Here is a 13,929-nt window from a genome sequence, read left to right on the forward strand (position 1 = left end):
GACGTCTTCGTGGTAAACCATATCATATCCAAACCATATCTTTTATGTGTATTAAAACTATGTGAAAGTGATTTTTAATTCCTGTTTTTCCGGCGTGTCGTCACAAGGGGGCACCATGATACTGTAATGTCATGTTCAGAGGGTTAATCCTCACACACTAGCGTTCTCTAAATAGAGTGCTACATATATCATTCAGTGTGTGCAGATAGCCTATAGGATAGCCGTGTAGGTCCATAAATCAAATCTTTAGTGACATACTGTAAACGAATACAAGTGTGTTAATGATAGGCATGAGGGGCGGGGAAGTAGGAGGGTAATCACATTGCTTAACTTTGAAGGAGGTTGAACCGCGAATGGTCTTTAAAAAGCGGAGTGTGTGGGAGTGTGTGTCTGCCGTGAATCAGTAGAGTTCATTGAACCGTCGCGAAGAGACGTTTCCGCCCACAAGAAAGATGGCGGCTCCCTTGTTGGAGAATCTGTCGGAGTCCTTAGGTTCCCCGGAGCCAGCGGTTCGACTCATTTTATCTATTTTAATCGGTAAGTTGCTCCTCACGAATCAATACGGGTTGTTCTGGTAGCTATCCGAAATTGCATCCATCCCAGTGACAGGTTTCAGTGCGGAACTGCTCTGTGTAACGATAACTGTCACACTCATTGCTAACATAACGCTCAGTCAGGCTAAACCAGTTGTAATGGGTCTGCCACTGTGTAAGCTAGCTAAACCATTTCCCCAAATGCCCCTCACGGGCTTCCCCGAACCTACCTGGAAATATATTTCAAGAAGGGTTTCGAATAAATTGCCCACACCCTAAAACGTTAAGGGTGTGTGCCACAGACTCTCTTTCCTTCAAAACCTGCTCGCCAATGGTGTTAACTGACAGACTTTCCTAGTTTGTTGTCGTGTCAAATATTGTCAACTGCGGAATCTCCCCTCCTTTTAATATCCTAGTTGTTGGACTAGCTAACAAACTAGACAATTAGGTCAAGTTAGCAGGACAGTAAAAAAAATGCGGACTGCCAAAATAACATTGATTGTTGACTGTTGGATAAGCATAAGTGAATGAGACTGGTGGAAATAATAGTCCCAATGTTGTTGGAGGGGGAGGGACATGCTTCGACAAAAGAGAATGAGCATAGGCTGCCACAATATGTCCCCCAACTCTCCCTTTTTCCACTCGGTTGAGTAGAGGGGAGACAGACTGGGGGACTTGAATATATTTGAACAAGGCCACAATTTACTTTTTTACAGGAGTTTCCTTTAACTTAGGATCTACTGTATTACTGTTGCTTGTAACATATAGCACTACTGCTGTCAAGTGTGTGTGTGTGGGGGGGGGGGGGGGGCGTCCTCTGTGTTGTCCTCTCTGAACTTTGGTCTGACACATGGACTTCCTGTGTGTCGCCTCACACCAACAATAGACTGAACTGAACGTGGCCATTCAGATCAGACTTTGGTTGGCTAATGCCTGAAAACCCTTGACTTAGCCTGTTGCAGGTTCCTCGTCCCACTTGTGCTTAATGTGTCTTGCATAATATTGTAGCCATACAGTAAATGTGTTGCACTCCAACTGAAATAACAGGTTTTGTCAGCTGACTGCTTTGCTTTGTGTGGCTCGCAATACTTCATAAGTTACTTAGACGATTAATGCCCTTCAGTTGCTCCTTGCTTTATTAATTAGATTGCATATGTTTTCATAGGATTCAACTGGAGTTTTCTATATTTCTCTAATTCTCTTCTCTTCACCCCATTTTAAAAAAACAATGCGTTAATCTTTCTCTCAAGACTTCTAAACTCTGTTTGGGCCACTCTGCCTCTTTAAATATAATATAGAAAAATAATCTTTCATTCCTTAAAAATGTGACTAAAACAGCACTGCAAGCAAACATAACTAAAAAAGGAGCAAGTAATGCATTTTTTGCTGAATAGTAATACACATCTATTAATATGCACCAGTGAATATTTATGGCAGTGCAGTCGTGCATGTGGGGTTAACTCAAAATAAACCACAGTGCCTCTTTTGAGCACATGAAGGAACATGTCACCCAGTGCAACGGTGGGTTTGGACAACAACAGGGGTCTATAGCAAAGAGCAACGAGCTACAGTATATTAGGCTTTGGCTACACCAATAATACTTGTTAGTAAGATTAATTCCTTGTTGGTTTTGGCCTTTTTTAATGAGATTTTTTGGCAATAAGAAAAATACAGAACATCGCTAGCCTTTAAAGTAACCCAGTGGAAGCAGATGGAAACTTGTTACTTGAATGTTACATTACATAAAAGTAAGCACCTTTTATATTAAGCGTCATCTAAGCTGCTGATGTGCCTTGATATCCACTAATTACAGCTCCTATCTCTTCCCAGGAAGGACAATTGTGCAGGGTCATCCAATCAAAAAGAGTTATTTTAAAGGGTGGGATGTTTGGCCCCTCAATTATATTATACCATAGATCATGTTTACACTCTAAATTAATTAATATATTGTGGATATTTGTTAAATTTTTACATTTTAAATAATTACACAACTAAGTCAATGTGAACAAGTCCAACTAAACTGGTTGAACTCTATGAAAGTAATTGTGATGGTGAGTCTTTGTCCTTTCCATAGTATTACTCTAGGCAGTTATCCTTCTCATTGAGATACCAGATTTGCAGCAACAGACACTACACAATTGTACCAATGGTACTAATGTGCTACTATGTGTGTGCCATGTGTTTTTACCAAAAAGGTCAGTGTTGTTGACATCACGGGGTGTCAATGGCTCACTTGGCAGATATGAACGCACATACTGTAGCTCCGTTACTAAGTTTTGTTCTCTCTCCTGCAGGGTATCCCTGTGCTCTGGTGTATCGGCGATTCTTGTTCTACCAGCCTGCCACAGTTATACACTTGTTCCACGCATTCTCTGGACTGGCTCTAGCAGCATTCAACTTTGGTGAGATAAAGATGGAGCCTCAGTTTGAAATATTACTATTACTATTATAATATTACTACAGTCCAAACTCATGTTTAAATTAGAGATGGTCCAATACTATTTTTTGCTTCCCAATACAAATTCTGATACATGCGTATTGGCTGATACCGAGTACTGATCCGATACCAGTGTGTCATATATTTTATTAAGTTTTAACAACTTTTGTACTACTATCCCTGTATGGATTTCTATCTTTTTTTGTCAGTGTGGCTCAGGTTAAAATCTTTGTGAAACATGAACAAACAAAAACAACAACAAACAATCAACGCCACAGAACTTTCTTTTATTATCCAGTTTGACAGTCAGTTATAACGGGGAAAGAACATGAATAAACTACTTTTAACGTAGATTTTCTTTAGGACTTTATTATGTGGAATCGGATCGGGGCATAAACTCCAGTACTTCCCGATTCCAGCGTTTTAGGCCGTATCAGAGGCGATACCGAAACTATTATCGGAACATCTCTAGTTTAAATTGACTCTAACTTACAAAAATGGTTCTGTGTGTCCTTCTAACAAACATGTTGAATGCATTTTGGTACTTTATAAAGCATTTGTAAAGTAAGTTTTTATTTTGTTATTTAGTTTTTTTACATTTTTAATTCTATTCTGCATTGCTTAAATCCGTATTGCTTGTCTTTGCTGGTGCATTGCTGCGTTTCTCCTGTGTGTGTGCAATAGACTGCTAAAACAAACTGTGCCATGGCAAAACAAGTAAACAAAAACTCCACAGGAAATCTTTTTTTTGATGTAACTTTATATTAACTTTAAATGAATCTTTGAATAACATGTTTAAAGTAACATCCAGAAGAAACCCTTAAACAAGAAGCAGGTTTGCTGTTTAGTTTGGAACATAATGGCTTAGGGATGTTTTTGTTCAGGTGGTTTAATCATCCACTATTGTTGAGTCATTTCTGGGTTGATGAGGAAATAAACGTGGTGCTCTTTAACGGAGGTTTGACAACTCTAAATTTTAACATTGTCTTTATTCATGTGGCCCAGACTATTTTCCAATATGTAGCTTAATATACAGCCCATATAGTTCATTGAGGGCTCCAAGTAACCATTATTTTCATCATTAATTAACATGCAGATTCTTTGGTCCGGTTTGAATAGATTTAATTTCATAGACAAAACGATTGACAGATTAACCCGCCAGTTGTTGTCTAGCTTAATTGATAATGAAAATAATCATTAGTTGCAGCCCTAAGTCCATTTCCCACCATAAAGAACTAGGAAAACCAGAAAATATTTACATTCGATAACCGGGAGCCACTGAAATGTTGGCAATTTTGTTTGAAAATGACTTTAATTATCAAAATGATTACTCAAGAAATTATTGTATTTCTTAAAGTGCCAAAATGACACCATTGGTACAAGTGCTCCTCCAGATAGGATGAGAGCGGCATGCTGGAATAAACAAACTGCTAACATCAATCTCTTTCTCTTTCCTTTATTCTGTTGTGCCCGCACTTGGATTTTACAGCAGGTCTGTTACTTTATCTTTCTCCTTGTGGAATACTTTTCCTTCCAACCCTCCTTTTTGAAAAGGATATATATCATGGATTTGCCTTGTTGCTCTCTCTCCATCTGAACTGTGGAGGAAACAATGCTGTTGACCTGTCCAGTCCTACAGGTCACACTTGACTGCACTCACCCCTTATTGTCCGTCTCTTTCCCAGGCTCTCAGATATATCACTCCGCAGTATGCATTCTTGTCCAATTCTTGATGCTGAGGCTCATGGGACGGACGGTAACCACTGTCCTGAGCAGCTTTACCTTTCAAATGGTGAGGTGTCCCAGTGTTTCGTTTTCTTTCCTCTCCGCTTTTCCATACATCCAGACTTACTGAATAGCATTAGTTCCCTTTTGTCCACTGACAGACCTTAACTGCAGTGGCTGAGGTACTGCCTGTCAGTTTGTCTGATTCCTGCATGCATCTTTGTCGTTTTAATCCTGTCGTTCTCTCTTCCTGTAGGTATACCTGCTGGCAGGGTATTACTACACAGCGACAGAGGAGTATGACATCAAATGGACCATGCCTCATTGTGTCCTCACACTCAAACTTGTTGGTGCGTTGACTACAGCTCTCCTTGCACACTGCTTGACAACCCCAATTGTTTCATAAAAGAAGATGTTTTCTCATTTGATACCTAACTGTAGAGCTGGGCGATATGGAGAAAATGAGATATCACGATATTCTTGACCAAATACCTCCATGTCTATATTGCAATGATTTTGTAGGCTTGAGATTTGGTGCTTTTAACAAAATATATTTACAATCAGATAAACAATCATCAATCCTTTAGATATAATGACTCAGTGGTTAAAGGCAAATAACCTCTAGAACAGCCTGGTAAGTTTAGAAAATATCCTTAATAGCCTTTAAAAGTATTTTTCCAGATTTTTAAAGGCTGCATTACAGTAAAGTAATGTCATTTTCTGATTTATAGATAGATAGATAGATAGATAGATAGATAGATAGATAGATAGATAGATAGATAGATAGATAAATGGATAGATAGATACATATCCAAAATCTAAGCCGATATCTTGTCTTATATCATGATATCAATATAATATTGATATATTGCTCAGCCCTATCTTCTTGTTGCCGTTGTTGCAATCTCCCCCTTTACTCTAGTGAGCGATTAACACACTGCTGACGTGGCCTTTGCATGATTAACAGTGTTCATTCGAATTATCATGACAGCATTAGTCACCCTAACATAGTTTCTGACACCAGTTGCATTTTCTGATTGCAGGTTTGTCATTTGATTACTATGATGGCGGGAAGGAACCAGTGAGTTGGTTGATCTCTCTTGCTTTTGCCTGTTTGATCATCAATATGTTGATGTTGTCTGTCTTGAAATGTTTTTGTTAGTTTTGCCCGTTAAATATCTCTGTTAGTTCCTGTAATTTTCATTTCTCGCTCTTTTTTTGTTTTCACTTTGTCATGTGTGAAAGAAGGGTAGATACGTTTTTAATGGAAAGAAAATGGGAGTTTTCACCACAAACAAGTAGATGATCACAATATGCAAATATGCTGTAAGAAGAGGGTACTGGCAGTTACTAAATACAAACCAGTTACCTGTGTAAAATAAGTTTACTATCATAGAAAACCAGGCAGTTGGACACCCCGGGGTCTCTAAGTTAATGCCTCTATCGAAGCATTATAAAATGTTTGGGCTGCTGGACACAGATCTTCCCACTAAACTACAAAAACAGTAGGAAACTAAACCTGAAACTGAAAACAGGACTACTAGCAACCCAAAGCAGTAGTGAAATAACTGAAACATAACAAAAGGGCTTTGTGCTTGTGAGGAGATGGTCTGACCCTCTCTTGGCCTTCTCTCCTTTTATACGTAGCTGCAGTCAGCAGACGCTCTATTAATTCTGTGGAGGAAAAGAAAAAATAATATAGAACAGAGGGGAAACAACGGGACACAGCAAAGGGCAAAGAAATGGCAGCAGATGGGTTGGTAAAAAAAATCTTTCATTGCAGTATGTAATGTAATGTATCGCAACATCAGTATATATTGTGATGCAGCACATTTTATAGAAACTCAACTAACTGTAACTAGAAAAGTATGACTTATTCTTGGCTAATCCAATTCAATATTCTAATCGGTATTCAATCCAATACTGTATTCTTCCAAATTAATTTATTTTATTACACTTATGCAAAATGCAACAATACCCACCATTTAAGGTGTACGTCCATTATTGTTGTGTCCCTGGACTCCCTTTACCAGTTTAAAGCTCACTGTCTGTTTTCACTCAGTTTGTCTACAGTATGCTTGGTTCCCCTCTCGCGCAGTTAGTATAGAACAGTGACAGCTCTTAATTGACCCTTCTGTTACTTTATTTCATTTTTATTCTAATGCGTTTATGCTGTGCTTATCATTTTTACTGGTTAATATTATCACCCCATTACACAGTTTACAGCCTGCAGTTTAATGGCAGTTAATGAGTATTTAGGGCAGTGATATTGGGTTTGTGATCAGTCAAGATTTTTTCTAAAATAATCCTTTGTAACTGGATACATCCTGTATCAACTTGCCTTTGAAATCACATATTTTCCCTTCTCTGGTCTCTTCCTCCCTCTTTCATATTAATCTCTAATTTTTTTCATCATCTTTTTCTTCTCTCTTTAAACTCCAGTCCCAGCTGAGTTTAGAGCAGAAGAACGCTGCCCTGCCGTCGGTGCCCTCTCTGCTTGAAGTGTGCGGCTTTTCCTACTTCTATGGAGGCTTCCTGGTGGGGCCCCAGTTCACGCTGCGCAGCTACCAGAGGCTAGTGGCAGGGCAGCTCACCGACTGCCCTGGAAAGCCTCCTAACAGGTAAAAGAACAAGAAAATGAAAAATGAGCTGAAAGACTTATCTTTATTATATCTCCGTAAAATAAGCCAACTGTGCTGTGTTACATCCCTCTGCAGTTAACTGTTAAGTATTACCTTCCAATCTTCTATTGTCATTTTGTTTCTTTCTCCACCAGTGTTATACCCGCTATGAAGAGGTTTGCTCTGGGTTTTCTCTGCCTGGTGATATATGCAATATTTAGTCCCTATTACACAGACAGCTATTTCTTAACAGATGAGTATGAGGTGAGAATGACAATATGTTAAAAATCATTCACAGTGTATGCTTAGCATCCTTCAATGTAAGATGATTCAGAGTTTGTCTAAAATGTAAAACTATATCCTTTCCACAGGCTCAGCCCTTCTGGTATCGCTGTGTGTTTATTTTGCTTTGGGCTAAAGTCATCTTATATAAATATGTCAGCTGTTGGGTTATAGCGGTAAGTAGCCTCCTGATCTGTAAGTATGTGCATGAAATGGGTTTGATAAAAGTGCCAACAGCCTACTGATTTGATTACTAAACTAATAAACCTCATCTAGAGTTTATGAAGCTGTAATTACATACTATACCTAGCTTAACTAATACTGTGAGTTATCATGAACATACATACCTTTTGCATTAAGGAATACATGCAGGATTAGATTTAGTTTTGGCACACCCTGCTCAGCCCAAATGAATAGGAGCAGTCCCATTTTATCAGGTTCTTGTGCTTCATGGTTTGATCTTGCATGAGCAAATGATGAAACTGTTTTGTTGTGTTACAGGAGGGTGTATGTATCTTATCTGGACTGGGCTACAATGGTGTAGTGGATGGTGAGCACCAGTGGAACGCCTGTACCAATATGAAGGTGTGGGTCTTTGAAACCACGCCGCTTTTTACAGGAACCATCTCTTCCTTCAACATCAACACAAACGCCTGGGCCGCCAGGTCAGTGTCGAGCCAGAAATCTGCGAAGCTCTCTAGCTTGTATTCAAAGCAGCGGTTGTCAAAGTTAAATATTTACTTAGATGATAAGTGAAGTATGAGGGCATAACAGTTCAATCCAATATGCATATGTGGCAATGCTTCACAAAAAAGGAGTACAGTTTGTTTAAAGACCAGAGGAATCATCGCAGGGAGGGAGCAGGCATCCTAAGAAGGATTTAAAAGTTTTCCATTAAACAGCCTGATGCATTAAGCAGTTTGAACATATAACTTCATTAGACCAGAGTGACCAAAGCAATTTTTTGAACATACAGTTTAATACACGGTTCTTTTCATTCCAATGTATTAGATTCCTGAGCTTACTTAGCTTATGGCATGAGACACAGAGAATAGAGGAGAGAGTGACATCTTTCCAAAATAGACCTTCACTGTATAGCTGGTTGATGGAACAGAAAAGTCACCTATGCCAAGCAGTTTAGTATTGAATGGGTTAAGTTTGTTATTGTATTAAAGCTTTAATGCGTAACCTTTTGATATTAATGAACGTTCGTGACATTCTAGCTCTTGCCAAATGAGTTGCTACGAAGCTAATTAAGACCAGATCCACACAACTCTCTCTGTATTTCTCAGTATGGCTGTGTTCAGAAGATTGTATCATCCAGTGACTTTCCCGCAAAGAAGCTTGAGTGTAGATAATTACCTTTTCTGAAGAGTCCAGTTGTTTTTTTTTTATCCTCCGTGTCCACTTTGGCTACTAGCAACATTGTGGAGGAGGGGTGGGGGCTTGATCTCGGAAGGCTGTATCGTGTTGATGCGCCGACAGTGTTGTTGTTACTACTTGTAATTCCTCACGGGGGCAACAGAAACTATGCCCTATAGCTTTAAGCTTTCTCCCTCTAGGATTATAAACATTGATAGGTTTTTTAAGCATCTAAATACATACAACATACAGTAGGGAAGAAACAAGTGTGGATCAAAGATCTATGACTAATTTGGACAATGTTTAATATATGGAGAAGCTCCTCAAAGGTTCAGTATGTAAACAAGCTAGTTTGTATTAAGTACTGTTTGAATTATTATAGTTGTTCCAAATGGCCACAATCAAAGGCAGGGTGAAAAGTCAGCTGTCATAGAGAGCAGCAAGAAGCAAAATGAAAACAAAGTGTCTGTTGTAGACATCAAAATTGAGTGAAGTAGTTGTGTGAGCTTGAGAGAAAATATAAAATCTTTACATCAAAATCCCCATCATTTCTCTTTTTGTAAAATGGTTTCAATTGTTTGATGACTTAGCCTGCGCTCAGGGGTGTTTTATAAAAGTTTACCCAATCAAATGAGACTTTGGGTGACTATCTAGCCACGTTGGTCATATTAAACCGCCCTTCACCGTTTGTGTGTTGTAGTAGCTAACAGCAATGTAGAGGGAGATAGGCAGAGATGTGTGTTTGGATATCTGTGGGGGAAAAAAACTTTAGTTTTCATTTCCAAAACCATGTGGCTGAGGTCTAAGTCGTTCCTGATCTAACAGGTGAAAGGGGTGTTTGTGGAGCCAACACTAAACTCTGAGCCCGCCCATTATTTAGCAGTCCAATCAAATACGAAATATTTGCCTTGTTAAATTCTTCCTGTAACTGTACACGCTGAAATATTATGTTTCACTGATAAATATATCACAGTACAGAAGCTAAAGACGCTCTAATTTAGCTTTCACTGGGACTTTAATAATCTGAAAAGCACTTTGTTTGAAGCATAATGATGCCTTAAAGGCCATGAGTAAGACTGTTAAGCAGTAGTGCTCCATGTAGTTATTTGTCTGACCCGGCTCTCTACAGCTAATACTGCAGCTTGTCACCAGTATGCTTTAAGTAAAAAAAACAAAAAACACTGGATTGAAAGCAATATTTGTGTGCACTGCCACTGTTATATTAGTGCAGTCTGGACTTGCAGTGAATGATGAGCACCCTTGAAGAGGATGTAAAGTTGTTGAAATGTTTTAATATAACCTCAGTTGCTATGCAACAACAACTTCCAGGTGAGTGAGTGCATACCATGCAGAGAGTGATAGCTGGTGTATTAAGCTTCTCTGACTGCCCTTATCCAAATTTATTGTCAAAAATAAACAATCCTGACTTGCTTTCACTTTTCTTTTTCAAAGAAATGTCTTCAAACGGTTGAAGTTCCTGGGAAATAAGACCCTGTCTCATGTGACCACACTCTTCTTTCTGACTATTTGGCATGGTCTTCACTCTGGATACATCCTGTGCTTCTCCATGGAGTTCTTCATCATTACTGTAGAGAGACAGGTACACTACAGATAAAGGGGAAAATGGTAACTTAAAGATAATTATGTGCAGGAAGCTCAATCAATCTGTGTATTTATTTCAGGAGGTGATACGTTTGTTGTTTACCTCTTATATTATAACAAGAGCTTTGTCTGCACCATTAATTGTTTTACTTTTTAACAGCCGCAATTTATTATGGAATATCGTGTGTGCGTGTGCGTGTGCGTGTGCGTGTGGTGTGGTGTGCGTGTGGGTGTGGGTGTGGGTGTGGGTGTGTGTGTGTGTGTGTGTGTGTGTGTGTGTGTGTGTGTGTGTGTGTGTGTGTGTGTGTGTGTGTGTGTGTTTTTTTGTGTCACAGGCCCTGGCACTCGTGAGGGACAGTCCCTTGCTCACAAAGCTGGCCAACAGCGCACTCTACCCCCTCATCTATGTAGTCCAGCAGTTTTTCCACTGGCTCTTCATGGGCTACCCCCTAGTGCCATTCTGCCTCTTCACCTATGACAAATGGCTCAAGGTAACCCTCAGAGATCATAGGACAAATATGGTGGCTCTCACTTGTACCATAAAGCTTGGTGTGTCATAGTCCAGGTTTGAGGCAACAGGGAAGAGGATCAGATTTGCAATCATTTTGTATTTTGTCATGACAAATCAAGCCAAGTCAGTTCTATTTAAACAGCCCAATACCACAATCACACATTTGGCTTGTGGCTCTACAGTCTGTAAAGCATATGGCAACCTGTGTCCTTAGACCCTTGGAATATGGAAAACCTCACAAATAAAACTTTTATTGGGGAGAAATGGAAGAAACGACCGCATAAATACAGCATTCATGTTACAAAGTAATCCAGGCATGTTAACTCAAAAGCATTTGATTGGACGCATTTATTTGCCAGATGAAATCACATTTCACTAAAAAGAATGAGGGGACTGCATTTTGTCACACAAAGCTGATGACTTCCTGAACACGGCCTTAAAAGCAGTTTACTGGATATTCTCTGCCACAAGAGTCTTAAACTTGTTTTTCAGTTGATTGACAAAGGCAGGAAACTTGCGGCAAGAGGGCAGATGAGATGGAGACAGAGCACGTGTCATCACAACATTGGATGTTTAAATGAGGATTTTAATTTGACTGTTTTTGTCACCTTTGTTTTTCAGGTGTATTCGTCCGTCTACTTCTGTGGTCACGTATTCTTCCTCGTATGTTTTTTAATCATGCCATACCTCCGTAAGGCGCTGGTGCCTAAGAAAGAACGGAGCCAGACAAAACAGGATTAAAACTTGGTACTAAGACACGGCATGGTAAGCAAGTGCAGGCCTTTATGTTTTGCCATTTTGTTTCAGTTGTAATGTTACAAACCCAAATGACAAGCTGTGAATCATTTTTTTATTTTATTTTTTTAAAATACATATCTCTGTTTCCTTCCAGGTCCGTCTAAGGCTAAATATCTACTAAAGGGAACTATGACGTTCAAGGAGCAGAATGGAAAATATTTTAAGGCCTTTAGTAATATATATATATGTCCATGTAAAAATAAATTTCTATATATTTTTTTTGTTTAAATTGGTAAAGCTTGATTTATGGTCCACGCAGAGTTTTCGCCGTAGCCTACGTAAGTGGCCTGAAGTTTATACTTGTGCTGTAGCACGAAAACTTCAACCTCTCCTTGATTTCATGTTGTTTATGAAGAAGGAGAATCAGGAAATGTATAGGGGGAAATAAAAACGCTACCAAGCCACGGCCCGAGCGACGTGTAGTTACATTTTTCGGGAGGTGCGCGTCAGGCTACGGTGTAGGGTCCAGCGTAGGTCCGTGTCTCCACGTACCTATGTACGTCACCACGGCGTAGATTTGACGCAGAAGCATAAATCACGCTTAAGGGTGTTTTTTTTAATAAAAAACAATTGGAGAAATGTTTACAGGAAATGACCATCGTGCCACATTGGGTAATTGTGAGCCAATCAGGGGCGATTTCCTGTTTTCTCTTTTGTTTTTTTGTAAAGAAATGTTGGACTTGTAGAACTTGAATGCTCAAGGGTCAACAAAATTGCACTCACCAGTCACAGGTTCCAAGTCTGTCATTGGCTCTGATGTTTTTGTATGTTGTTTTTCATCCCGTTCTTTCACATCTACCGTCATCATTTAGCAGCAGCAGAAAGACTTCACAGGATGTTTAAGCACAGCGTGAGCGTATCTGGCACTTTCTAATATAATTATACAAAAACGCTTTCTGCAAAAGACTGATTCTGACAATGATAATAATAATAATAATAAGGGGGGGTTTGTTCTTGAAAATGGCTGCCAGTGGTTATACAAGCACTGAAAATCAAACACTGTACACTAATCCCCAACTCAAAAAGGCCTTGTATCAATGAATGTGTTTACAGTCCATTTAATTTGGTTTAGATTTGTGATGGGGATAAAATACTTGTTTTTATAGAGTTCTAACCGCTTTTATTTAAAAGAACATTTTGTAGCTTTGGGATAAGATTTCATGAAATAATTTGAATTGTTCTCCTGTTTTCTGCTTTCTTTATTGCCATGTTTCCTCACCTCCCTCTGTTCAGTCTACTACACCTATGTTTGCTTTGATTTAAGTCTGACCCTCAGCTCTGAAATGTACAGAAAGTGAATAGTTTAGGAAGGAGACACACACTGCCCAAACTACAGTTTATCACTTTGGTTCATACATACTATATCTCCACAAATAGGATGTTTTTGTATTGAGGAATTGTCTCATTTTTTAACTGGAAGCAAAATAAACACCTGTTCTTCCGTTTGTAACAGCAGGTTGTATTTAAAACGTAGAAGCATCCCATCCCACTGTGGGAATGCCCTTTTTTTTTTTTTTTTTTTTTTTTTTTGGGGGGGTGGGGGGCGCTGGATTGTCTGAACCATGGCATGCTGGAGGAAGGACCAGCACTGGTGCTGCTGCTGCCGCCGTGTCCTCTTGCTGACAGTGACATACACATGGACAGGATGGACTAACTGTAGCAACAGCCCAGAATTTATTAATATTTATACATGACATGGTGATTATTAATTGATGTGAATTGCTATTTCAAGAGACTACTTTTTTGCCTTATTCCTACCAAATGTACAAATGAAAAGAAAACTTGGGATGGCGGGGGGTGATTTTCAAATACTATTTTATAATGTTCAATAAAATGCTGCATTTGAAGCAAAGACTCTAGTTATTGTGTGTATGTGTGTCCCGTTACCTTCATGAGTCTGACACGAACACAGGGCAACAAGGGGTTATATGACGTCATTTTGCAGTCTGGTGATGAGATTATAAGAATGGTGATTATAAGAATTAATATATTTATATGGGGGGGGGGGGGGTGGACGAAGGCACTGTTTAGGCCCAGAGCTGAGAACAAACGTGATGA

General features: G+C 39.2%; 1 protein-coding gene across 2 annotated transcripts; it reads left to right on the forward strand.

The window, feature by feature from the left end:
• The first annotated feature begins 273 nt into the window (after positions 1 to 273).
• lpcat3 (lysophosphatidylcholine acyltransferase 3) lies at positions 274 to 13,302 on the forward strand. Of its 2 annotated transcripts, none has more exons than XM_032518734.1 (13): positions 274 to 537; positions 2,828 to 2,935; positions 4,653 to 4,762; positions 4,952 to 5,045; positions 5,739 to 5,776; positions 7,138 to 7,316; positions 7,472 to 7,580; positions 7,688 to 7,774; positions 8,100 to 8,263; positions 10,413 to 10,560; positions 10,898 to 11,053; positions 11,695 to 11,838; positions 11,966 to 13,302. In XM_032518734.1, the coding sequence occupies exons 1-12, from the start codon at positions 453 to 455 to the stop codon at positions 11,812 to 11,814; spliced, it is 1,398 nt and encodes a 465-aa protein (XP_032374625.1). In that variant the 5' UTR covers positions 274 to 452; the 3' UTR covers positions 11,815 to 11,838; positions 11,966 to 13,302. The 2 variants fall into 2 exon arrangements, with proteins under 2 accessions (XP_032374625.1, XP_032374626.1); XM_032518735.1 differs by having other exon boundaries at positions 4,656 to 4,762.
• Positions 13,303 to 13,929: the final 627 nt, after the last annotated feature.

The sequence above is a fragment of the Etheostoma spectabile genome, chromosome 6, assembly GCF_008692095.1.
Source record: "Etheostoma spectabile isolate EspeVRDwgs_2016 chromosome 6, UIUC_Espe_1.0, whole genome shotgun sequence".
In the NCBI taxonomy this organism is placed as follows: Eukaryota; Metazoa; Chordata; class Actinopteri; order Perciformes; family Percidae; genus Etheostoma; species Etheostoma spectabile.